Genomic DNA, 24,731 nt, shown 5'->3' with positions numbered 1-24,731 from the left:
TTTAACTTTTGCAAAAAGTTTATATTTATTGATTTAATGAAAATTTTAACTAATAATTAATTTAGCTAAAAATACAAAATAATACATTCCTGCACAGTCAACGCCCTTTAGTTTATAATAGTAGCTTTACTTAGTCTATACTTCTAGATATAATAAATTGACTAAACCTAAAGAGACATTGACGTTAAAGTTTGACAATTGTCAGCAGCGAATTTGAAACGCCACACTTCAACTCAATTTGAAATTCAGTTTTTTTTCAATCTGCGAATTATTTTATGTTAGTGAACACGTTTTTCTTTGGATAGCATGCGGTAATATTTTGTTACAAATTAAATCGCAATTGAATAAATTTTTTAATTTATAATTACTGTGTCTTTCAGTTTTAGTCATTATTTCTTAAATCTAGTTAAATAATTATTACATAATGGCTAAAAGGTGAGTTAATTTTCTTATTAAGAACCATTTGCGGCGTGCGTATTTCATTAATTAAAAAAAATACAGGATAAATGCTTATAAAAAGAGTAATAAGATTTATTCAAAAATAAGCTTATATCTCGATTATTATTATTATATATAATCGATATCGATTCATTTTTGTTCTATATTTTATTACGTTTTTCATTTAAAAATGTGGGGTATGTTTCTTTTGAAATAACCTCTAGTGAAACATTTGTTTAAAAACAATCACATATATAACGGCGGCTAGATAGCCAAAGGCTGGTGTAAGGTATTATAATTCAAAATAATATTTTTTACCCAAGTAAAGTTGCAGAAGACTAAGTAGAATTTTGTATTTATTTATTTCTTTGCATGAAATCTTTTATAGTATTTCATATTTCAGGACTAGTAATTATTATCATAATCATTTGGTTACACAAATAACTATATATTTTTTCAGGTGTGACTGTAGTCAAAAAGGCCTGCTAGTTGGTATTGGTAATCCCTTGCTGGATATATCAGCTATTGTGGATGAATCCCTTCTTCAGAAATATGAACTGCAAGCTGATGGAGCCATAATGGCTGAAGACAAGCATATGCCACTCTATAAAGAGCTTATGGAAAAGTAAACATTATTTATCATTGCCTAGATATAGAATAGGTTTTTTGACTTTTTAATGTTGAATGATAAAAACAAGATATAAGATCTATCTTGTGTATCAAGATTTGTCAGTCAAGAGTGCACCCCCTTTTGTGAAGAGACAATAGCTGCTATATGCCTTGCAACTTCTACTATTGTTGTTTTGCCAATAATCAATTTCAGGGCAACAAGAACCAGTACTTAACTACTTAAATATAGATAGATTAAATAGATTATTAAATATGACTTTAAATAGTCATTTAAAATGTTACCAGAATTATTAATAAACAAATCAACTAGCCAGTTGGAAGAGTGCCCGTTATGCTTAATGTTTATGAATGAATGAGTGCCATTCAAATGGATCACTTAGCAACTAAGATATTCTTTGAAATATATATTAGGGTTAATTTAATAAATATCGGACAGAATTTTCCTACTGTAAGACTATAAAGATGGCTTTAGTCAACAACATTAACTATTAAATTTAAATTATCCTTATAAATAAACAAAATATCTTGAAATTTTTAACCGCATTATAATTTGTTAGATTTAAGCTACTTGATTACAACAATTTTTTAAAAACTCGCCTTAAAATAATCAAATTGTTAATTCCATAGACACAATGCAGAATTCATAGCTGGTGGTAGTGTTCAGAATTCCTTACGTGTGGCACAATGGATCCTTAAGAATCCTAATGTATGCACATACTTTGGTTGTGTGGGCAACGACGATTACGCACGGATTTTAAGAGAAAGAGCAGAGTAAGTAAATCTATCTTTAAAAAAAAGTTGTTTGCTGTGTCAGTTTCTAACAGACACGTAAGAGAATGTTAATCGAAAGACCAACTGATGGCGCGTTTCGTTTGATTGTGATTGGTCAAACGGAAAGAGGGTCCGTGTCTGATTGGACTAGATATTGTATTGATATAAGAAGAACGAATGCGCGTGTTATGTTAGATCTAAGAAGAAATAAAAATTAAATCTTTATCATAAAAAAATTTAATCTTATCTTAGTCATCACTAAATTTTCTTTTAAAATTCTTAAATCAAGTCTATGTGGTAAATTTTATGTTGCTTGAAAAAAAAAAGTGTTACGCATTCTTATTGTCTTTTAAATTATTTGTATTTTAACCTTGACTAAAGACTTATTATTCAAAAGTGTTTTCGTTCTTACTTGCAAATTGTGTTATGAGTCAGTTTTTAAATTATTTTTATGTGTATGAAATTGTCATAATAGCAATTCTGATCAAATGTATGTTTATTCCACGTGTGGACATGATTGGATGGTATTGATAAATATGTTGATAAGCGAAATACTCGATGACGGCTGGACCAATTCGAGTATTTTTGCATTATTAAACCTTGATCTCTGACACAAGTTTGATAGAGATAAATGTTTTATTTTTTCTAGTACTAAGTACATAATTGTAGGTATTATTTCAATTAGTTTTATAGCGAACCGTAAAAGTATTGATTACATAACAAAATTTTATTGAAGTTATACTTCTTTTAGCGCGATAGGGCAAAAGGATGACAGTAAATTTTTACGATGCGCGCGCACATCGTTATAAAAAATCGACACCCTGAAGTTAGCTATAGTCAACATTTTAGTTTTTTGTGATATTTAAATAAACTTTGTTTAACTAGATAATGCGTTATAATAAAACTTTCAATGTATTAAATACCTTTTTTCTACTGTAAGTGTAGATTTTTCCACAAACGTAGAATAAATTTTTGAAAAGATTTTTATCTTGTTACGCCACAGAAGTATAACTTCTAACGCGTGTACATAAGTACACGTTATTTCTACATAAAAATATCTTATCTCCAGGTTTTAGATAGATTATACCCTTATATAATTTCAGTAGCATAATACAACTTTGTCCATAGTTTGGATTACTATCAAAATGATTTTATTACCTCATTTAGATTACAATACTATCTATGTGACGGTTTTTATCAGTTCAAATAGCCTTATCATAGACCAAGGCGTGTCATGTTACTGTCGTGTCAAGAGATAATCATGATATTGTACACATTGGACGTCTATTTAATTAATAATTAGTCAACAGATGTATAAATAACGTTATTTGCGCTCTTAATTATTATTTAGTGATTCTATGTATGTCGGTTAGGATTTGAAGGCGGAGGTTGGGTACTTGGCCTATAACTCAACAGTAAGACACTTAAGAGGCATGAGAGGATCGTGAATTTGTGGGGCTCTTACCTATTACTTGGAAGTCCCCCGTAATAGAGGCACACGCGAAAAAATACACTTTGATCTAAGGGATACCATATGATTGGATGTTTTTTTAAATTTCAGATATTTATTTTATTTGAAAATATTGCCTATGGCAATAATGGAGTCTTGGGGCCCTTTGTAGCCACGGGGCCCTGGGCTGCAGCCTAAAAAGCCCTTAAGTAGATCGCTCCTGCTCAGAGGGTTATAAGGGTTGTATGATTTCACGGAATTTTAATAAGTATTCAGAGACGAATACGTCGTAATATATAATCGACTTCAGTATTTGTTTAATTCTACGATTTCGCTCATCGCAAACAATCATTTCGACTGTGTAAATTTTTTACGGTGATAAGGTGTTTTGCATATAAATTAAACACGGCTATACTGTATTGTGTAAAATAGTTGCATTACGAATTGAAAATGAACAATAGCATGAACATATACTATTTAATTTAATATTTTAATTAACAAGCATTAATTAGACTTTCTTAGACACCCAGGGGTCGGGATCGGTCGGTCAGAGCGCAAATTATAATTAATTTTGTGCAAATTCAAATTTTAAAATAATTTATTCATTTAGGTAACACAATGTACACTTATGAACGTCAATAAAGAAATACATATTAAATGCTTCTAATATTACATTTACTGCCGGTTCTCAAATCAAGAGCATAGAACGGACGAGATGAACTGGCAATAAACTCTCCGCCACTCTTTAATCGCCAAGTATTTTGTTTTACACAATGTTTGTAAGGAACTGCTACCATTACATCTTGGTGGAATTTATATATCAACTAGCAGACCGGCCAAGCGTTGCTGTGGCTAAGGTTTTAGTTATATTACATAGTAGTAACCTAATCAAGGGAAACGGTAGGAGAACACCAGTCATGGGGACCACCATGCTTTTTTGGTGGTTATGCCATTATATTGTAGCTTATTTGAAACCTTGGTACTTTCAACACAGCGCCATCTGTTAGAATTGTGACTATCATTATTTGATAGTCACAATTCTAACAGATGGCGAATAACAAATATTTTGCAATAAAAAAATATTGCGGGTATAAATTGAGATGTAAGCTATCCTATTTTTTAAGTTGGATCAAACTACACACGGTGTGCAAATTTGATTGATATCGGTTCGGTAGTTTAGGAGTCCATAGCGGACAAACAACGTGACACGTAATTTATATATATTAAGATAAGATTATATATATGAAATGTTTAATACAGTGGTACCTCGACAAACGAGTTTAATTCGTTCCGTAATCTTGCTCTTATTACATACAATTTCCCTCATTGAAATTAATTGAAATGCCATTAATTCGTTCCAGCGCCCAAAATACAAATTCAGTTATTGAAGTGAAAAAGTGTGATTTGAAAGTCGATTTCTACACTGTATAATGCTTCCTATGAGATAGGAATGTGGGAATAAATGATATTCCCACGTTAAATCTTATAAATTAATGTGTCTGTCTCTTTTTACTGTCGCTTTTTCATTTCATCGACTTAGTTTTTATCAAAAATAAAGATTGATATTAATATTAAAATTGAAATAAAAACTAGGTACATTTAGAATTGAGATATAATTAATTATAAAAACGTTTTTAATCCTTGTAGTTTTTATCAAAATTAATAATTATATTAAACTTAAAAATTAAAATTAAATTCCTCTCATCACCTTGAAACCAAAATTTTTGAAGGTTTCACTTCTACTGTGTGAATTGCACACATTTTTTTTGTTAAGTGTTTTTGGATAAGAAAATGATTTCACGCTTTAATTCTTTAGACATCATCTTCGGACCCATGGTTATAAAAATAAATGTGATAATGTTGTAAAGCAAAAAACGCCTACCCACTTAAGAAAAATTCTTCGAAAACGAGGGAAACAAGCAAACGGACTGAGGTCTTGTCTGAGGTGGGAGCTACTGCAAGTGTAGTGAGTGTGAAGTCAAATCAGTCAATCTTGCTCTCATCTCAAAGCAAAATATCGCTCGTATATCGAGGTACCTTTTACGCCGTGTCCGGTACGGCGTTCTTGGAAATGACCTTCGAAATATAGGAGTGTTATATAAAGCAAAGTACTACAATAATAATTATTATGGGAGTCAATTAGATTCAATTTGTACCTATTAAATATAGTGGTTACACATTGAATAGCAATTTAAATACCCTTTGTTGGCGCTTTTCTATCAGTATCTCGATGCCCGCGATTTGTTGAATATTCATTCACGTTTAGACAACGAAGTTAATATTTTAATAATTGTTTTTCCCGTTATGTCTGTTTGGCGTCTCGTTGCAAATCTATCGAAATTAAATTAAAAATTACGCTACAATCTCTTATCATTTCATGAAATTTTGCAAAACATAGGTTATCAGTTATCTGTATATAAGAAGATAACGCCCCTTTACCTAACTAAAGATATACTTACACTTAGTATCTCAGCAACTATTTTAATATCATTAAAAGCTAAATTTTGATACCACTGAACTTATGAACAATTGTTTTTGGTTATTTACAGACATATGGAACAAATTCATTAACTAATACGAGTCAATTAGTAAGAGGAAAATAATTAAATACTATAAAAAAGTATTTCTTCGGAAAAAACGCGTAATAAATTATCTCTTAATCAATCTAATAAATACCTATCTTGAAACTTACTTATAAGTAATATTGCCATATGAAGTGAAAACTATCTTAGACTCGTTAACGACTGTTTTATACATACATTTTACACGACTATTTCTAACATAAAAAAGTGCGTGCTTACAAAGTATACGTGTCAGAAGTGAAACTTCTTAGTAAATTATTACTAAAGTAAAAGCCCAATAAATGAACATGTACCAGTATATTATGATCACTCCATGTATTTGTGTATCTATATTCACACTGTATACGTGCTAATGATACTATAAATAAATAAAAAACTCTGTTTACTGCACAAGACGTTATGCGACAGAATTGCCATCTAAAGTTCTAATATGTAACTACAATTCGAATTTTTCCTTTCTTTCTCAATCTTTCTCACTATAGCTCTCTCCCACCTCCTCTTCGCTCTATTTCACTGTCTCTATCTCTATCTTCCTCACTTGCTTGCTCCCTACTCTCGCTCCATGGCTATTTGCTTCATTCTACGTTCGCCCTTTCTCACTCTCCCTCAATCGCTCTCTCCCTTTTCTTCGACAAAAACGCTGCACATCTTCGTGACGCTAATATTATTATTATTGCGTTGCATCCGTAAAAATTTTACCCTCGTGCGCCTAAAGAAGTTTCACTTCAAAAATTTTATAATAAACAATGTATGATAATAAATAATTAACAAATTAATCTATTTTATATTGTGTAATATTCCTGGGTTAGACAAGGCCGGCCATTGCCCCTCGTAATTATTCACGTTTCATTATTATTTGCATTATAATACTGTACTGAATAAACACTTTGTTATTTATTTTATAAATATAAGCCTTCGCGTTAAAGTAACTTTGAACTCAAAGCGTAACTTTAGTTAACTCTTTTGTGCTTTTGTGATATTTTACTCTAATCCCCTACTTTTAATATTTCCAGGGCTGAAGGAGTAACAGTCCGGTACCAAGTAACAGACGAAGCCCCAACGGGAACATGCGCGGTACTAGTTACAGGGACTCATAGGTCATTATGTGCTAATCTTGCTGCAGCACAGAAGTTCACACCAGATCATTTGGAAAAGGAAGAGTGTCGGAGGAGTATCGAAAGCGCAAAGTTCTTCTATGCATCTGTAAGATATTGCCATAATTAAATCTTTTTAGAGATGTCTGATGATCCTATCGGTGGATTTTATCCATAGTATAGTTCTTTTTAAATAAATTTAAGAAATTTATTAAAAAAAATCTGTGTAAAAAGGCTTACGATAAAGTTAACGATTATCTAGTTGATAAACGGGCCTGGGACTAGTGCTATACAGGCTGCTTCTAATTAATTTGCGATATGTAACTAGGGATGCCTACAGATTCAAATTTAATAACGTGGAATAAGTGATATTTTATTTTTAGTAGTTATTCAACTTGGCAATAATTTAAAAAAAAAATCTGTCGGCAGGATTAAGATAATTTTATGAAATTTCAATTTAGTTTTATAGATAGATATTAGATATTGTTTTCTATCGGAGATATTGATTTTGAGTAAAATATAACATATACAGTATCAGTACAGCTTGGTTAAACTGACATATGAGAAGTAAAATACCGCTTTCAAACGATGATGACAATAAAATGTATTAAAAAGTACACAATAATTATAAATTAAAATAATCAGTACCGTCATAGTACGAATAAAATTTATTATATTTTTAATTCTATTTGCAGGGTTTCTTCGTAGCAGTATCACCAGAGTCTATTATGCAGCTCGCCCAACATGCGCATGCGCATTCACATACATTCGTTATGAATTTGAGCGCACCTTTTGTTTCCCAGTTCTACAAGGAACCATTAACACAAATTATGCCGTATGTGGATGTTTTATTTGGTAATGAATCTGTAAGTAGTATTTTTATATTTTATCTACGTTTAGATATTCTGTAATTCACTAAGAGACATTTTTGTGTCTGTTTCATTGGTAATTTTTCCTTATAGGCATTTCCTTATGACACATGTCATCTGTACCAATTCTTAATTCTTAGAGGGATTTTTAAAACGTATTTGCGAGACTTCTGGCAGTGTGAATGTCCATATTCGTTATCACTTAACATCGGGTGAACCCCATGCCCATTCACACCCTATTCGAAAATCACCATACAAATAAGTGTTAAAACATACATAGAAGAGGCCAAGGTTCAAAGGCATAACCTCAAGGTTGTGTTTTAACCAAATACAGCATTCAAACAATTTATTGCATGCAATAACAAGTAAATCAATTGGAATCTAATAAAACTATTTTCTTTTATAATAATCAAATTTTTCTTATCAATCTTGTTCCTTATATAAAAACATTATGCTCTATTATGGCTGAAGGTTCTAATATTTTGGTCTAAAGCTATTTCTTCTATCTACCTTTTTTTTGTTATAATTGTTATGTCTTGTAAAATTTATATTTGAGAGACACAAGAGTGATAAGGACTAAAAATGTAAATATGTTACAACCAAAGTAAGTTTGAATAAGACTAAGACTAATTATAGATTTTTTAATGTTCAATCAATAACATGTCATCATCAAAAATGTAAAATCAATATTAAATGGACATTGACCACAAATTTTATTCATGTTGCGGAAAATAAATCTAAGATATTTTACAATATACATTACCTTTGAGCAATACTACAATACTGATAATATTTTAATTAAGAGAAAATAAATATGTATCTGTAAATACTGTGAAAAAGTATTTAAGAAATTCTTAAGTAAATTTCTAATAAAGGTTTTAAAAAAAAACACTCAATCCATCCCCATATAACACAAAATAATGTCATATTTATAAAAATGTATTTTCAGGAAGCAGAAGCATTCGCACAAGCCTTCAATATAGCTGAAACGGATTTGCAGCAATTAGCCCTCAAAACAGCCGCTTTACCAAAACTGAATTCCCGACAACGTGTCGTAGTAATCACCCAAGGAAAGGACCCGGTGATTTTAGTGGAGGGATCCAAAATATCCTTAATACCAGTTATTTATTTGACCCGGGAACAAATTGTGGACACCAATGGCGCCGGGGATGCGTTCGCCGGGGGTTTTCTAAGTCAATTAGTTATGGGAAAGTCCTACGAAACATGTGTCAAGTGTGGTATTTATAGTGCGACTCATATAATACAGCATTCGGGCTGCACTGTTAGTGGTGAAAGTGATTTTCAAGAATAATTTTATTAAGCCACTCAAGTGTGACTTAAAATAGCTATAATTTCCATATCAACGGGTAGATTTCAAATATTGAGAGTTCATAAGATTGTACCATTATTACTTTAAATTCTTGTGAACTGTAATGAAGATTTATGTTAAGTTTTAAAATAAACTGAAATCTAAAGTAATATTGTACCAGTTTTTTAAAAGAATATCGCTTTGATATGTTAATGTGACCATTGTTATTTAATCGAAATAAATATCAATAATGTAGGTACTTTTACTTGAAAGAAATCTATATCTATTTTTGAGTGCAACCTAACAATGTTAGTGTTGTTAAAATTATTTTGTATAGTATATATATATATATATATATATACCGTAATATTCAGCAATATACATGAAAAGCAATATGTGAATTTTGTTGTAAATGTCTGGATGTTTATCATTATTTACTGTGTAAGTTTAACTTAATTTTCATTTGATTGTTATAAATTCAATAAATTTTTTGCCTAAAAAAAGAAAATGAAATAACTGGCAACATGAGTTTATTTTGCATAGAGACAATAGAGCAATGTAGACTAATGTTATATTGATAGGATTTTTTTTAATTTCATTTAAAAGAAATTGGTAACATAAGTAATTATAAAATATTGTGCTAAAAGCATGTTACCATAAAAATTAATATAGTTTTAAGCACTGTCAAAACTGTTACTTAAAGGGCCTTTAAGATTCCTTTAAAGTCTAAGTTACAATTACAGTACAGAATTTAATTTAATGCACAATATTACATCAAAAAGAAGTTGTTACCAGATCTGTAAGATAGTTTGAAGTGTTTGTACTTATGAGCTATGGATGATATGAATAAAGAGTTTTTTTTTTAATGCTTATAATTTTTATCTGGCCAACAACAAAATATGCCTACGAATCGAATTCCACCACGTTTTTAACGTACAGGAGTCAAACTTGGCGCTGTCTCGACTCTTACCTACCTTACCCTAAGGTCTACCATGAGCTTTCTTAAATTGAAATTAACTTCACAAGTATTGAAGTGATAACTTCTTATGGGACCAACCGGGTCCAACGGGTGGGTAAACCGCTTCGATACGTAACGCGTTACGGCGCCAGTGTGCTTCCCTTTCTCTCACCTATACGACAGTGGTAGGCAGGTTCCTCTTCTCTCACTCTAACTCGCAGAGTTAGCCCTCTGTTTATGCAGTTTTTTGAGTGCGTTAGACATTTACTGTTGACAGTGAGCATATCATAACCTCAAACAATCTCCGTTCTTGAAAGGGATTTGTACGAGCCAAGGCTGTACATTTTGCACTTTTGCCTGGGGGAGTATGTACGAGCCAAGGCTGTACATTTTACTCGCTCAGGCTTCCTTAGTTTTATAAGCTTAATTATTCCCTATGTAAGTACGTGTCAGGGCTCGTACATTCCGATCATCTACAACCGTGATGATTTCCTATGTAAGTACGTGCCAGGGCTCGTACATTCCAATCACCTACAAGCGTGATGTTTGTCTTATGTAAGTACGTGTCCTGGCTGTACAGTTTGATCATTTATAAGCATGACGATTTCCTACATCGTCGGAGTCACGCCCCGAGAGTATAGCCCGACGCAGGCACTCTCTTCGACTGTTACTATGCAGTCATTCGTAATTAACTAAATCGTTGGAGTTTCACCCCGGGAGCATAGCCAGACGTAGGCACTCTCTCTGTTTGTGAGATTGCACTTATTATATAGCAATTAACATAATAGTTATTATTTCGCTCATATTCTATTGTATAACGCGAGTGATAAATATAGAGTAAATTCAAATTATTCTATTATTTCGAACCCCTGATGATCCAGGAACCGTACAGGATTATAAAAAGGAAGTGATTATAAAAAATATGACGAATGAAGCAGAAGATGATCCTCGGAACATTACAGAATTAAATAGTTCAAATTAAGTTAGTTTAAGTTGTCAGTTCTGCTGGACGTCCCGAGACGAACACATTTTTTTTATTCATATAACAGCAAGCCTAATTTTGTTGTTTATTTACAATAAAAAATTATTTAAACTACATCAAAATATTTTTGAAGTGAAAACTTCTTTAGCGGCGTTGTACACTTTTTTTGGAATGAGTAAAAAATGTTAAACTCGCGTCAGGACACGTGACCTGATCGAAAATTCGTAAGACGGATGGAGAGTAGACAGCTGGCGCGGCGTATTTAATGTAATATAAATTGTCATGTTTGTGTACGATAGCGCAATAAATAAATATTGTATTCTACCACGTAAATGATAGTAATTTAAACTGATAATTAAAGCAATTCGTGCAAAATTATTCCCTAACCATTCCAAAATATCAAAAATGCACAACGTTAATATTCAAGTTTTCACTTCTGCCGGCACTCCCGGAGTGCAACCCGTCGTTTTTTTAAATGCTTTAAGGTACTTTTATTTATACATTTTGAAAGAAAACCAAAAACATGTAGAGTATTAAACTTTATGCACCAAATAGGCCAACTCTTTTACAGCGCATTTTAAAAACATATGAGTTTGAGAACTATCAACTTAGAAAAGTCATGGAAATTTAAACTTTACAAAAGTTTAAGAAAGGCCAAAAGGCTTGCGTGGAAAAACAGGCAAGACAATATTGTAATATCTGTTGAATACATATGAGCTAAAAAGGCTTGTAGTTAGATTTTGTTAAGGGCTTGATTTTAAAAAGTCGCAAACAAAGTAGCTGACAATAGACAAACAATTTTTATCTGACATATTGAATGTGTAATTAAAATGGCAATACACCGACAGGATATCAAAGTTGTTTTTTCATATAGCAAGTATTTTGATTGATGGTTTGATAGCCATTTTGAAGAGCTTTTGTTGGTGTTTTGTGAATGTTTTTGAGATAAATTAGCAGAATTTAGTAATCGAGACGAATTTAAAAGTTTAAATCACCCAAATATAGTCTCTTATTACCAAGCAACGCGTTCATGTTAATAGTGCTATTTGTTAAATAAAGACGCATTGTGACAAAAAAAAACCGGAACAAACTAGCATTCTACTATATCCAATAATTAATGTTTTCAAATATAGTTTTATTCAGTGAAGTGTGTGTATTAACTAAAAAACTTAAAAATAAATTTGGAGGCATTATTTACGTCTCGGGCCGATAAATATTCAATACGTAATTTGTGATTGTCACAAGATGGCCGCCATTGGATTCTCGCTCCGCCAAAACTCGCTTGTGAGGCCCGATGTGTCATCGGTGAGTGAACACCTTGCGCGCATGTTGTAATTTGGCGTCTCGTATCGCGGCCAAGATTCCGTGCCGCTTCCAGCGAGATTCCATTTTATAAAATGGAATTTCGCTCGGGGCGCCAAAATACGATGGGTGTTGACATAACTCAAGTGAGTATACCGTACCGTTACTCAGACGGCCGTAACAAATAAATATAGACAAAAATGAGTGAACCAGACGACGTTGGAAAAGAAGTGTGGAAGCGATGGATTCTTGAAGCGATACATAAGATACGTTCGCAAAAGCAGAGGCCAAGTGTGGAGCGCATATGTCATGCGATACGACAGCACCACAACTATCACGAAGATGTTGTATCGGAACGGCTAGAGAGAGCCGTGCGGGATGGGGCTGTGCTTAAAGTATACAACAAGGGCCAGAGTACTTACAAGGATCCATGCGGGGTGCAGAACAAGATACTGCGGATAGCAGCAGACGCGGATATAACCCGCATATTTGCTAAAGCAGTTCGTGAGTTGGGAGAAAGAGATGGTTCAAGTTTAAAAACAATTGAGAAACATCTAAGGCAAGCATTCCAAGTGTCTGTGGAAGAGAATACAGATGTTCGTGCTATACTACGGGCTACTGCCAAGCGTGCTGTAGCCAGAGGTCTACTTACAAATACATCTGGAAACTATCAGGTTGCAGACAGACCTGCTGGTGTTGATCGCCAGAAACAAAAGAAAAATTTGGAAACATCTGAAAAGGTAAGCTGTTGTCAATAACCATATTATTAATGTTAGCTTTTAGTCTAGAATTTTAATAATTATATATTTTAAAATTAGTTAGTGATAAGTAAGAATTGTTTTCATGTCTAGAATCGTAACTGTTATTTATATGGTGAACTTATTTGAAATGTTGTGCATCATTTTTAAAATTAATTGTATAAAAGCATGTAAAGCTGTTAAAACTAAACTTTAAAATTCTAAATTGATTGAACATAGCTATTTTATTTAATTTTGTTATTTTCTTATTAGTTAAGATAAAATAGGATATATGATTCTAGATTTCATCATAATGGCAGCATAATATTCCACTATGTCTGTGTTATTATTAAAACTACATTTTAATTAATTCACTCTATATTTGTCCTTTAAAAAAATATGAAATTTCTCTTTGAATTTTTTTATGTATGCTTTTAAAATATATTTTTGTTTTGATAAGAATTCATATTAATTATTGTTGAATTATTATTATTTGTAGTTTTCATTGTATATTCTGTATAAAAATATAGGTATTAAAATAGAATAATGAATCTTTTATAAAATGATTTCAGAAACAAATTGGTGGTGTCCCAGTTTGTACTGAGTGTTTGGGGACTGATGCTAAAAACAGACTCGGATCAGCTGAGGCCTTAATCTGTTGCACTCAGTGCAAATCATATGCACATCCAACATGCCTAAATCTGTTGGAATATGTTAATTTAACTACTATCAAGGTAAATTATATAGACTATTAATATATTGTTCTTAACTGTCACACATTCAGGTACTTCCCAAGGTACATTTCTTTATCCACTTGAACTTGTTTAAGTTAATCAATATTGGGTCTAAAACGACTGTACAGCTTGCTAGTTAGCGGACTGTAAAATGTGTGTGTATAATGTATGTAATGTGTGTATGAGCAAGTTGCACTAGATGACTGAATATATGAGAGGGTGAGACTTAAGAACCTAACAACCCTACGGATCCTTTAGCCCTACAGACGTACCCTAACACAATAGTGAATATATAAATAAGTACAGGATGTCTGCACCAAGAGACCAGATACAGAGCAGATGATCAATATTCAAATAATATATAATTAAAATTGCTCTTCGGCTGCTAAGATTTAGAACACACATGACCCATGTCAGCAGTTGGTTGATGTTCAGATGATGTAATCTGAACAATGACATAACCAGTTAATTTCTTTAAAAATTATGTACATGTGATAAATACCTAAAAAGTATAACTATTTATATGACATTCCTGTTCTAGGTTCTAATTAGATTTTTAAAACAACTGCGTCATTTTTGATTGCACATTGTTACTCTTTCATCTGTATTAGGCAGTTTTCAAGTTTCTGTTTTTGAGGAGTCATGTTCAGAGGTATTCCGGTGTAGTAAGAACACGGTGTAATTTCAGAGCGTGCGCTGGTCGTGCGGCGAGTGCGGCCGCTGTGGCGTGTGCGGCGCGCGAGGAGAATGGGCGGCCCGATGCCCCTCCTGCCCCGCTCTGGCCCATCCGCGGTGCGCGAGGCCGCCCCATGCCTGCGACGCCTGCGCCAGGTATGGACTCTTCATGCTTAAAGTCCAATTAGTTTGTAATTTTTTGACAGCACAACTATATTCTATTAAATAAATTCTTAAATTTATTTATTTATCGTCGAGGCACTTATAATTTTCAAATTGACACTAAACTTGTACATTAAGGTTAAGTGTTTTGATCTTAATTGAATTTATAGATAGACATTGCAACAATAATTCACATGACGAGTAACGCTTTTTCAGATCTGCGGTGAGCGGAACGCCGAAGAAGCGCAAGCCGAAGACGCAGCGGCGCGACAGCGACGACTCGCAGTCCGACGGTAATGCCTCCTCATGCCTTCCGTCCGAACAGAGAATGTCTAAGGAAAAACAAAAGTTCTTCCGCTTCTCCGCATTTAACCTCGTCAAGCGACGCCGCCGGGAATCCTCCAGCGATTGGGAGAGCTGGGAAGACTCGAAGTGGGGCGGCGTCAGAGTCACCAGGGTCCAGAGGGTCGAAGTACGTCTCGAGAGAAGATCGCCCGTCACCGAGGAGGACTCCTCGTCTTCCTCCGACGCCGAACCGTCGCCTCCGCCGCTGCCGACCGTCTTCGAACGGCTAGCCACCGAACCGACCGCGGTCTGGGTATTCGCCGCGGAAGCGCAAAAACAGAGCCTATTGGAAAAGAAAGAAGACCCGCCCCCCGAGGAGCAGAAGTCTCGGCGGCCGACGCCGCAACCGAGTCCCGAAAAGCCGAATCCTCCCCGCGTCCGACGCAGAAGGCAGAGCAAATGCAGCGACAGATTACTGACGACTCTATTCGACGGCCTCTCCGAGTTCTACTCCGTCCGCACCGGGTCTAGGTCGCAGTCGCGGCACAGATCGCGCGCCGTCGGCGGGCGGGAGGTTCGGCCGAGCGACGAAGACCGACAGGTGTTGAAAGAGACGCGGAGCACGTTCAAACGCTACCAGGCGTCGTTGAAGAGAGACGGACGTAGCGAAGCGCGCGAGACGGAGAGGGATCGGGGGCGAATGAGCGCCAGCGCGCTGGTGCGGAGTCTGGCGGCTTCGAAGCGGAGGGCGACGGGGCCGGCGACGGACGAAGCGGATAAGTTGTCGCGCGGAGTAGCGCTGGCGTCGCAGCCGGCCACCAATCAGACGGGTAAGATCGGTTCGCGGCGCGGTGAAAGTGTTTGGTGGATCCGTCTCGCTCTGATTGATGGCCGGCCTCCGCCGCGGTAAATAAAGAGCGGTATCTCAGCGCCCGATTCGTTCCACCCAGACTGACGAAGGTATTTGCATATTTACGATCCTCGAATCGGTTCATGAGATACTCCTGTTTTATTTACTGTCGCAGTTTCGCGATTGCGGAGAGCGAGTCTCGCGGTCGGCGAGGTGCGGGCGATCCCTTATTCGACGACTTCGTAACGATAATAATTCGTAATTTACGGTAATTCCTGTTCGGACGGTGAGTTTGTACGTCTTCTCTGTTCGGACGCTCGAATTTGGTGTCCGCAGTATCCACACATGCACTTTCGCTCGCGCGTCATGTTACTTTAATTGTGTGTGATTTTGTTAACATTTTAGTTCAGTCCTTGTGGTCTTAACTGCATGTCTTTGACTTGTTCTGAAGGTGGTTGTCTTACGCTAACAAAATTAACATTTCATTTGCAATCTCAAGTTGATATCAATTTCTTTTTGTATGAGATCAATCAATTAATCAAATCAATTCAAACGCTGTTTCAGAAGGCAAACGCTTACCGCCCGGAGTGACGGAAGCGGACGCGGAAGTATTCTCGGCGGCGCGAGCGGCGGGCGGAGCGGACGGCGAAGGAAGTTCTGCCGCCCGCTGCCCTTCCGCTATCGAGTTCGGCCAGTGGGAGATCGAGACTTGGTACTCCAGCCCCTTCCCTCAGGAATATGCCAGGTATATAAAGCGTGTTTCATTATTTTATATAACTAAATAATGGTAAAAAACTACTGTCAGCGATGTTCTTCAGAGAACAGAACGAAAGCTTAAATATAAATATAATAATTAGCGTAAATATAATTGTACAGATTTCTCAGAAGTTAATTTCTAATTACTTTAAATCCTTAATGGTATGATCAAAAGCTTGTTGAAGTTATATTTCTCTTGGCACGTTGAGGAAAAATGATGAGAGTAAATTTTTACGATGCGCGCGCACACCGTCACAAAATCCGACACCCTGAGGTTAGCTAACATTTTAGTTTTTTGTGATGTTTAAATAAACTTTATTTAACTAGATAATGGGTTATAATAAAACTTTCAATGTATTAAATACTTTTTTCTATTGTTAGTGTCCTTTTTCTACAAACGTAGAATAAAATTTATGAAAAGATTTTTATCTTGTTACGCCAAAGAAGTATAACTTCTAACGCGTGTACATGAGTGCTCACATGTTTTTTATGATATCCATATTTATCTTTCAGATTACCCAAACTATTCCTGTGTGAATTTTGCCTTAAATACGCAAAAAGCCGAGCCGTGCTGATGCGTCACCTCGACAAGTGCCTCTGGCGCCATCCTCCCGCCACGGAGATATACCGCTGCGGAGACATTTCCGTCTTCGAAGTGGACGGGAACGCCAACAAGATCTATTGCCAGAACCTGTGCCTCCTCGCTAAGCTTTTCCTCGACCACAAGACTCTCTACTATGACGTGGAACCCTTCCTGTTCTACGTGCTGACGAAGAACGATACCAAAGGGTGCCATCTCGTCGGATATTTCTCTAAAGAGAAGCACTGTCAGCAAAAATATAACGTTTCGTGTATAATGACAATGCCGCAGTATCAGAGACAGGGCTACGGGAGGTTCCTGATACATTTCAGTGAGTGGTGGAATTACTTTTTATTTCTATGAAATTTTGAAATCTCTATTAGCGCTAGCTCTAACCTTCTAATTATTGTCGCAGGTTATCTGTTATCGAAAGAGGAAGGTCAGCCCGGAACGCCCGAGAAGCCCCTCTCGGACTTGGGCAGAGTTTCGTATCATGCATATTGGAAGTCCGTTATTCTCGAATATCTAGACGGGGTCAGAAATAAACCGTTCACGTTCGAGGACGTCGCTCTAGGTACGGGGATGCACATGAACGACATTGCGGTTACGTTTCAACTGCTGGGATTCGTAAGACACGTCCCGAACGGCGATTCGGTTAAGTTGGGCATCTGCATAGACTGGAATAGGGTCGGCAGTCACATGAAGAAGTTGAGAGCCAAACCGCGCTTGGAAATCGACCCGGAGTGCTTGAGATGGACGCCGCTATTGGCTCCGACGGTGAATCCCTTCCGATCGCCGGAAGAGAATTCGGCCGATCAGGACACGGAGAATGATGAGGCTGATGCGAAAACTGAAAGTGAACAGACGGAAACCGAACCCGAGATGCCCGCTTTTAAATCGGAAATAACAAATAATGTAGACAAAGTTCCAGAAACTCCAGTGGAAGTTACCTCTTCCGGCAGAAGAAGAACCAGACCTCTCAAGTACAGCGAGAGCACTTATCAAACAACCCCGGCTATTGGCGACGCAAATAGAAAGCGTAAACGTGATGCCAATAGAAAAATCTCTGAAAATGATGAAGACAAAAAAGAAGAGAGCACTAGAAGGCCACGCAGCAAGAGTGTCACCCGGAGATCGTCAAGAGTTATACAAAACGAAGCGAACGAGAGTACCGAGAATGATCTCAAAGCTAATAAAATGCCGGTCTACGCTTCTGAAGACAGTCAGGACAGTCAAGAGAGCTTGGAACGAGCTACCCCCGTGATAAAAGTAAAGACCAAGCGAAAACTCGCCTGGAGAGGCAGACAAACTAAACGGCAACGACTCAATAAGGCCAAGAGAAGAACGGACTCTCCCATTGCTAAGAAAACAAAACTCGATGAAGAGGAAATCAAACACACCGAAGTTGATTCCAAAGAGAGTCCTGAACCAGAGCATGATGTTCCGACGGCGCCAATCGAAAAGATGGATGAAAATGTTGTGGAAAAGGATAAAAATTCGGAAGCTAGTTCTGAAGACTCATCGGGAGAGGCCGACGACGAGATGGATGTTGAAGAACGAGATGATGGGAAGAGTCTCGCCAGTAAACCCGCTTCACCACACCCGGTCGAGGAGAACAGTACAGATAACCACACCAGTGACATGGAGCTTGACAGCATACATATGGATTCTCCGAAATCGATCGCCGAGAATAATCAGGTTATTAAAGAAACAGAAGCGGAGAAAAGCGAATGTGCCACGCCTGATAACATCGACGAGTTGATCAGTAATAAAGAGGCTGAAGACAAAGCTAAAGAAGAAGAACAGCGGAATGAAGTAACACGAAATGGAGAGATGAAATCTCCAGTAAAACCGCTAGACGACAAGGACACCATCGTGATATCTGAATCGGACGATAACAATAGTCAAAGCTGCCCATTGCCATCGCCGAAAGCTGACGATATAGTGCCAGTGGATACCAATAACCCCGAACCGAAAGCGGTCGGGGAAAATGAAAGTCCGTCGAAGGTCATGCCCGTCGTCACCACGGAAAATGCTCACATTGTCTTAGATGCCAAGGGACCGGAAGAAGCCAATAGAAATAAATCATTAGATCTGATCGTTCCTAACGTGCAAAGGAGCCACCAAATTGAAACAATAGTCGTAGAAGGCGAATCGGACACTCCCATTTCACCTCGAACGGGTATCTCTCCAAAGAAAAACGACAAATCCGTCATCAGCGAATCGCCCAAACCGAGAAGATCTCCGGAAAAACTACAAAACGAACCGAATGACCAGAAAAGATTTGAAGTAAGAAAAGAAACTGTCATTCAACATCAGACCATGGATGACTCGAAACACGCCGAAAAGAAATCGCCGAATAAGATCGAGTCGATCATCCAGAGTCTCGATCCTCACAGAGATATCGTCAACAGCATGAAGAGGCCGGAACACAGAACCGATTCGTTTATAGAGATCAGTAACAAACTTCACAACCCGATTACTAGTAAAGAGAGTGAGATAACGTTTCGGACCGACACTCTCAACTCTAGGAAGGACGACGTCGTATCGAGAAGCATAATCGAGGCCAATATGCAAAACTACCAAGCCGCAATGGGAAATTCCATGACCATACAACCTATTAACCCAACGCAACATCCTTACATGAACCACAGGCCTCCGGTCACTAAAGAGTCTCAGGCCGTGCAGACCGATAAGGTTATGATCAAAGCTAGTGAACCGAATCGAGTACTACCCGGCATGAGCGATTCCACCCCCGTCATCAGCAAGGCTCCCACGAAACTTGAAGTTCCGCACCCGATATCCTCGCCGGTCGTGAACCCCGTCATTCCTAAAGTGCCCAACGTTTCAGACATCAATTTTTTACCCCGCTGTCAAAGCGCTAACGCCGCTATCAATTTGGGATTGGAGAGAACGGATCTCGAGTCGAACTTTACTAGTAATCCCTTACAGAGCGCTCTGGGAGGGTCCGCGAACATAATACAGGCCGGTCCACAGGACAAGAGCGATCCCAATCAACGGCCGAGAGAAAAAAGTAAATTACGCGACGTCAGAGTGAACTCTGCTCATAGTAAATTGGAGAAAACTGACAAAAAGGTGTCCAAGAACGACACACCCAGAAGCACGCCGGAACCGAAGATGTTTTTTCCAGAGCAAAGTGCGAACCCAAGAAAGCCTGAAACGTCCGTCCCAATAAACGTGATAAACACGACCAGCGTCACGAGTAAGTCGGAAACTAAAGCGGCCGAGGCACCGAAGAAGCAAGACTTCTTCAAGAAAGAGAAATCCAATTCGACTAAGTGTGAAACGAAGAACGCCTCCGCTAAACACGAAAGAACCTGTGCCGCGCAGCTAAAAATGGATCAAAACGACTTGAACAAAATGCTGCCGAAGTTTAAATACGATAATGAACTAGTGCCGAAGGCCGATTACGCCATGAATCAAATCCCAAACTACCACCATACGCCTCAGTACGCGCAGTGGCCCCCTTGGGACCCCACGCGGCTGCAGAGTACGTGGGATCACAACAGGTTCTTAGACATGAAGACCAACGACAAACCCTATCTGGATAAGTACCAGTCCTTCAATTTGCCGCATTTAGATCAGATGCAAAAGTCGCCGCAAAAGTTCAATCAAAAAGATTTCCACAACATCGCTTACGGCGCCTTATCCGGGAGTATTTATGCGACGCAGCTGCCGCACTTCAAAGAGACAAAGGCGCCTTCGTCTAAATCTGAATGTCAAAAGAACGATTGCAAATCATCAAAGCAGTCGAAGACGACGACCGCGTGTCAGACGCAATGCGATTCTAAAAAGTCGCAATCGCACAACGAACACATGAAACAAATGATGCAACGCCAGGTGAATAAGCAGCCGGAAGTGGCGACGAGTTGCGCTGAATACCGTCAACAGAGCCCGCAAGTGTTGACGTCACCCGGTTGTAAGACTCCTTTTAATCAAAACGGACCATGTCAAGAGAAAACAGAGATCGACAAACATCGCAAGCACAAGAAGGAGGAGTCTCCGAAAGACACCAGCAAGGAGGAGTTGTGCGAAGCGGTGAGTCCAGCTTTGCAGTCAATGGGAGTTTATACACCAGACTCTACCAGCAATTCGGTGCATTCCGTGCAATATCCAACCTGTGAGCTGGATGTCAGTCAGTTGGGGTTGGAGTCTCCGACCAGCATCGGTTCCGATCTGGCGTCTCCGTGCTCTATGATGCACATGCATCCGGCACCGAGCCCGCAGTACCCGCACTCTATACATATTCCATCAATTATGAGTCAGCCCAATCAACCTGCAAAACAACAGAAGATTAATAACAGAAACAGGTACTAAATGTTTACTTAGGTTTAATTGTAGACTACGTGGGCGACCAGTCTAATATCAAGTAAAAAATTATCTGAGGTGATGGAGGAAATTGAATAAAATATTTATTTTTTAACTTGATTTAAATTTAATTTCAATTATATTAATGAAATGAAATATTTTTTTAAGTACAAGTATTCTTAACATTTATCTATTTACAGGAACAGCACAGCGAGTAGTGGCAGCGGTGGTAGCGCTGAGAGTAAGTCGGCGATGCGAAGTGCGGCCACGCCCCCGGCTCGGCATCGGGCCACACCTCCAGCCCACCAGCCACCACATGGTATTTATATGACATTGATTTAGCACATAATATATAATGAAGTCTATTATTAATCTAAAAAGATTTTGGAAATGTTGATTTTGAGTTGTTTTTCTAATTAATAAAATATTCTGAATCTGATACTGTTGGATTTCAAAAAAATTTAATTAGATGTTATTTTTACGAAATCAAGCAAGGAACAGCAAGTTCAAGCAAATTGTTTATTGAAACTGGTCCCTTTAATATAGTCGTTATATGTTGAAATGTATTCTCGATTAGTAAGTAAATACCTCTTGCAGGAGTGATGAGCGGCGGAGGTAGCAGCGGCGCGGGCTACCAGGGCGGCTACATCAGCTTCCAGCAGCAACAGCAGCAGTACCACGCCGGCTGGGCCCCTTCCTGCTCGCTCGCCAAGCTGCAACAGATGGCCGATGCGCCGCAGCATCCGCCGCACACGCACACCCATACGCACACGCACACACCGCCCGCTCAGGTACAACTTACTTACGAAATAGCATATTTATCAAAACGCTTGAAATATATTCTTAGCACCAATGAAATGTAGACTGGCTTAACGGACACCGCTGTGGATAACCATTTTTAATAATACATATTTGATATACATATATCGTTTTCTAAATTATAAACATTGTGTATAATATTATAATTAATTTAATAATTTCTTTCGAAGAGAACTGATTTATTTTATGTATAATTTGTGACATGATGTGATCGTGTTTATGCATGAATTAAGTTGAATATAGAAAACATAATAACTCTTATGTTTTTGGAATTGCAGTATGTACAACAGGCGGGAACTCCTCCCAGCGGGCACTACCACGCACCCAAGTATTACGCGCCTGCGCATAACCAACTAGACTCTCCGCGGAATACTAGAAATGCTACCAGTGAGTAATGTTATGATTATTTTTCATATACAAGTTGAATCAAGTGTGACAGTTTATTTTATAATTGTGTGTTGAATTATACTACAGTTGCAACTTCAATTCTAAAATAAAAGATTGAGGTTTTATACTAAAATATTATTAGCCGTGTATTATTAATTTTCTATGTGCGCATTTAATATTTGACCGAACGGTGAAGGAAAACATCGTGAGGAAACCGACATGTCTTGGACGGCGTGTGTCAGGCACTGGAGGCTGATCACCTACTTGCCTATTAGATTTAAAAATGATCATGAAACAGATTCAGAAATCTGAGGCCAAGACCTAAAGAGGTTGTAGCACCACTGATTTATTTTTTATTTTATTATTAATTCGGCCATCTAAAATATGTGATAATTGTACTGTTTTTAATTAATTTTAATCTTAGTAATTAAAAAGTCATCTAAGTATTTAAAAAATGTATTCTCATTTCCAGGCAACCTCAGCCAAATCCAGCATGTCCCGATGGGTCCAGGCTCTCGAATGTCTCCGAACTTGAACACCCATCTTTTAAACCAATACAGCCTCAACGGCTACCGAGTGCCTCAGCAACAATTCAATAATCTCCCCGTTCAGATGATGAACGTCCAACCCAGTGTGCAATACCCCGCTCCGGACCCGAGAGCTCAGCAGCCGAATGTGTATGCATATGCGGGATACATCAATCCTCCACCTCCTTTGACGATGCAAACGTTGAACTCTACTATGCGTCGGTAGCCTCGACCGAAATTTAGGAAGTGATAGTGCAGTGATCGGATAGCCGGGTTTTCTAATTGATTACCCATACTCTATATAAGTATTCGACTGACTTAAAGCAAGTATTGCAGTGAGTAGAGTTACCTACTGCGTCAAATAAGCTTATGGGTAGCGACTGGTTGATCCGAGCCCAGCGTAGAGACAATACTCGTGGTTGGAACTGACATTGACCAAAAAGAGTGTATTTTTAAGTAATAGTACAAATAACAGTAGTTTACATGTAAATAAGAAACTATTAACACCACTTGAGTTGCCTTGTCAGTGTTGTCTTTGTTACGGCAGCTGTGCGGGTGTAGGCTGTATACGATACCGACATTCGCCAGGACTGATATTAAAATAAAATCTTGTGATTTTCTAAGAATTGGTTGTTTTTAATATATGATTCTGCAATAGTTTCGAATGTCTCGTAAATATCTTACACGTCTACGCCCGCATTTGTATCATATGAAATATGTATGTAGATCATTTCTCCATGAGGAAACTGACGAATATGCTGAGTAAAGTACAAAATTACTGAATAAATGTTTTAAGACTTTTGTATCGACGAATGTAGCATAATGTATAGTGCAATAAAGTATGATGACATTGCGATTTTTATCCGTTTACAGTTTAGATATCGGCGCGTGTACTGTGATATCTTCGATCGGACTCTTTACGGGCGTGCTTAATTCATAATTAATATTTTATAACTCCCAAAGAAGTAAGTATTAAGCGTAATTAAAGCGGAGTGCAATCGATTTCGTAAAAATGTACTGTTTTATGTAAAAATTGTTTGAAATTCTTTTATGTGTATATGCTGTTTTGTTTTTCCATCGAGATGTAATATACATACATTATGTGTACAGAATGCGTAGGAATAATTTATCGTCTGATCTGTTCATAAAAGTGCCTCTTTCTCGTCCCAAACTATGCTTAATTTTGATGTAAAATATTGTAAATGGACCGCTTTACTTAACACAAGGCTGTACAGGATCAATGATTCTTGTGTAAATGTTATGGTTGTTTTTACCTTGTGATGTATTAAGTTCTCGTTGGCGCGAATGATGAAGGGAGCCATTTAATTGAAAACAGGCCTAATAATTAGTTTATTTTTTAACAGTATGCTAATATTAATTTTACGATTTGCATTTTAAGGGTTATTTTTCGTTTTATCCTAGTTATTTATTGCCAAATGTTATTAACATTCAATTTAATTTTAAGTTTATCGACCCTTAGTGTCGGCGAGGGGCGCTCCCATACA

At 37.3% G+C, this 24,731-nt stretch overlaps 2 protein-coding genes across 5 annotated transcripts; both read left to right on the top strand.

Annotated features, from left to right (window-relative positions):
- The first annotated feature begins 251 nt into the window (after nt 1-251).
- Nucleotides 252-10,013, top strand: LOC125060681 (adenosine kinase). Of its 3 annotated transcripts, XM_047665676.1 has the most exons (7): nt 260-311; nt 381-435; nt 899-1,063; nt 1,696-1,839; nt 6,885-7,074; nt 7,661-7,831; nt 8,784-10,013. In XM_047665676.1, the coding sequence occupies exons 2-7, from the start codon at nt 425-427 to the stop codon at nt 9,144-9,146; spliced, it is 1,044 nt and encodes a 347-aa protein (XP_047521632.1). In that variant the 5' UTR covers nt 260-311; nt 381-424; the 3' UTR covers nt 9,147-10,013. The 3 variants fall into 3 exon arrangements, with proteins under 3 accessions (XP_047521631.1, XP_047521632.1, XP_047521633.1); XM_047665675.1 differs by having other exon boundaries at nt 252-435; XM_047665677.1 differs by lacking the exon at nt 381-435 and having other exon boundaries at nt 292-311.
- A 1,942-nt stretch (nt 10,014-11,955) lies between these two features.
- Nucleotides 11,956-23,540, top strand: LOC125060678 (histone acetyltransferase KAT6B). 2 transcript variants are annotated; one of them, XM_047665671.1, is made up of 11 exons: nt 11,956-13,125; nt 13,695-13,856; nt 14,545-14,687; nt 14,910-14,986; nt 16,393-16,573; nt 17,098-17,495; nt 17,580-21,495; nt 21,694-21,812; nt 22,091-22,284; nt 22,591-22,699; nt 23,172-23,540. In XM_047665671.1, the coding sequence occupies exons 1-11, from the start codon at nt 12,586-12,588 to the stop codon at nt 23,450-23,452; spliced, it is 6,120 nt and encodes a 2,039-aa protein (XP_047521627.1). In that variant the 5' UTR covers nt 11,956-12,585; the 3' UTR covers nt 23,453-23,540. The 2 variants fall into 2 exon arrangements, with proteins under 2 accessions (XP_047521627.1, XP_047521626.1); XM_047665670.1 differs by having other exon boundaries at nt 14,910-15,808.
- The last annotated feature ends 1,191 nt before the right edge of the window (nt 23,541-24,731 follow it).

The sequence above is a fragment of the Pieris napi genome, chromosome 22, assembly GCF_905475465.1.
Source record: "Pieris napi chromosome 22, ilPieNapi1.2, whole genome shotgun sequence".
Lineage (NCBI taxonomy): Eukaryota > Metazoa > Arthropoda > Insecta > Lepidoptera > Pieridae > Pieris > Pieris napi.
This window is presented reverse-complemented; position numbering and strand designations above follow the sequence as displayed.

Excerpts from the sequence above, each read along its gene's own strand:
- LOC125060681 (XM_047665675.1), top strand. Across the intron at positions 1,840-6,884 it reads ATTTTAAGAGAAAGAGCAGA|GGCTGAAGGAGTAACAGTCC; the intron begins GTAAGTAAATCT and ends TAATATTTCCAG. Across the intron at positions 7,832-8,783 it reads TTTTATTTGGTAATGAATCT|GAAGCAGAAGCATTCGCACA; the intron begins GTAAGTAGTATT and ends ATGTATTTTCAG.
- LOC125060678 (XM_047665670.1), top strand. The coding sequence starts at position 12,586 with ATGAGTGAACCAGACGACGTTGGAAAAGAAGTGTGGAAGCGATGGATT. Across the intron at positions 16,574-17,097 it reads TTCCCTCAGGAATATGCCAG|ATTACCCAAACTATTCCTGT; the intron begins GTATATAAAGCG and ends TTTATCTTTCAG. Across the intron at positions 22,700-23,171 it reads GAATACTAGAAATGCTACCA|GCAACCTCAGCCAAATCCAG; the intron begins GTGAGTAATGTT and ends TCTCATTTCCAG.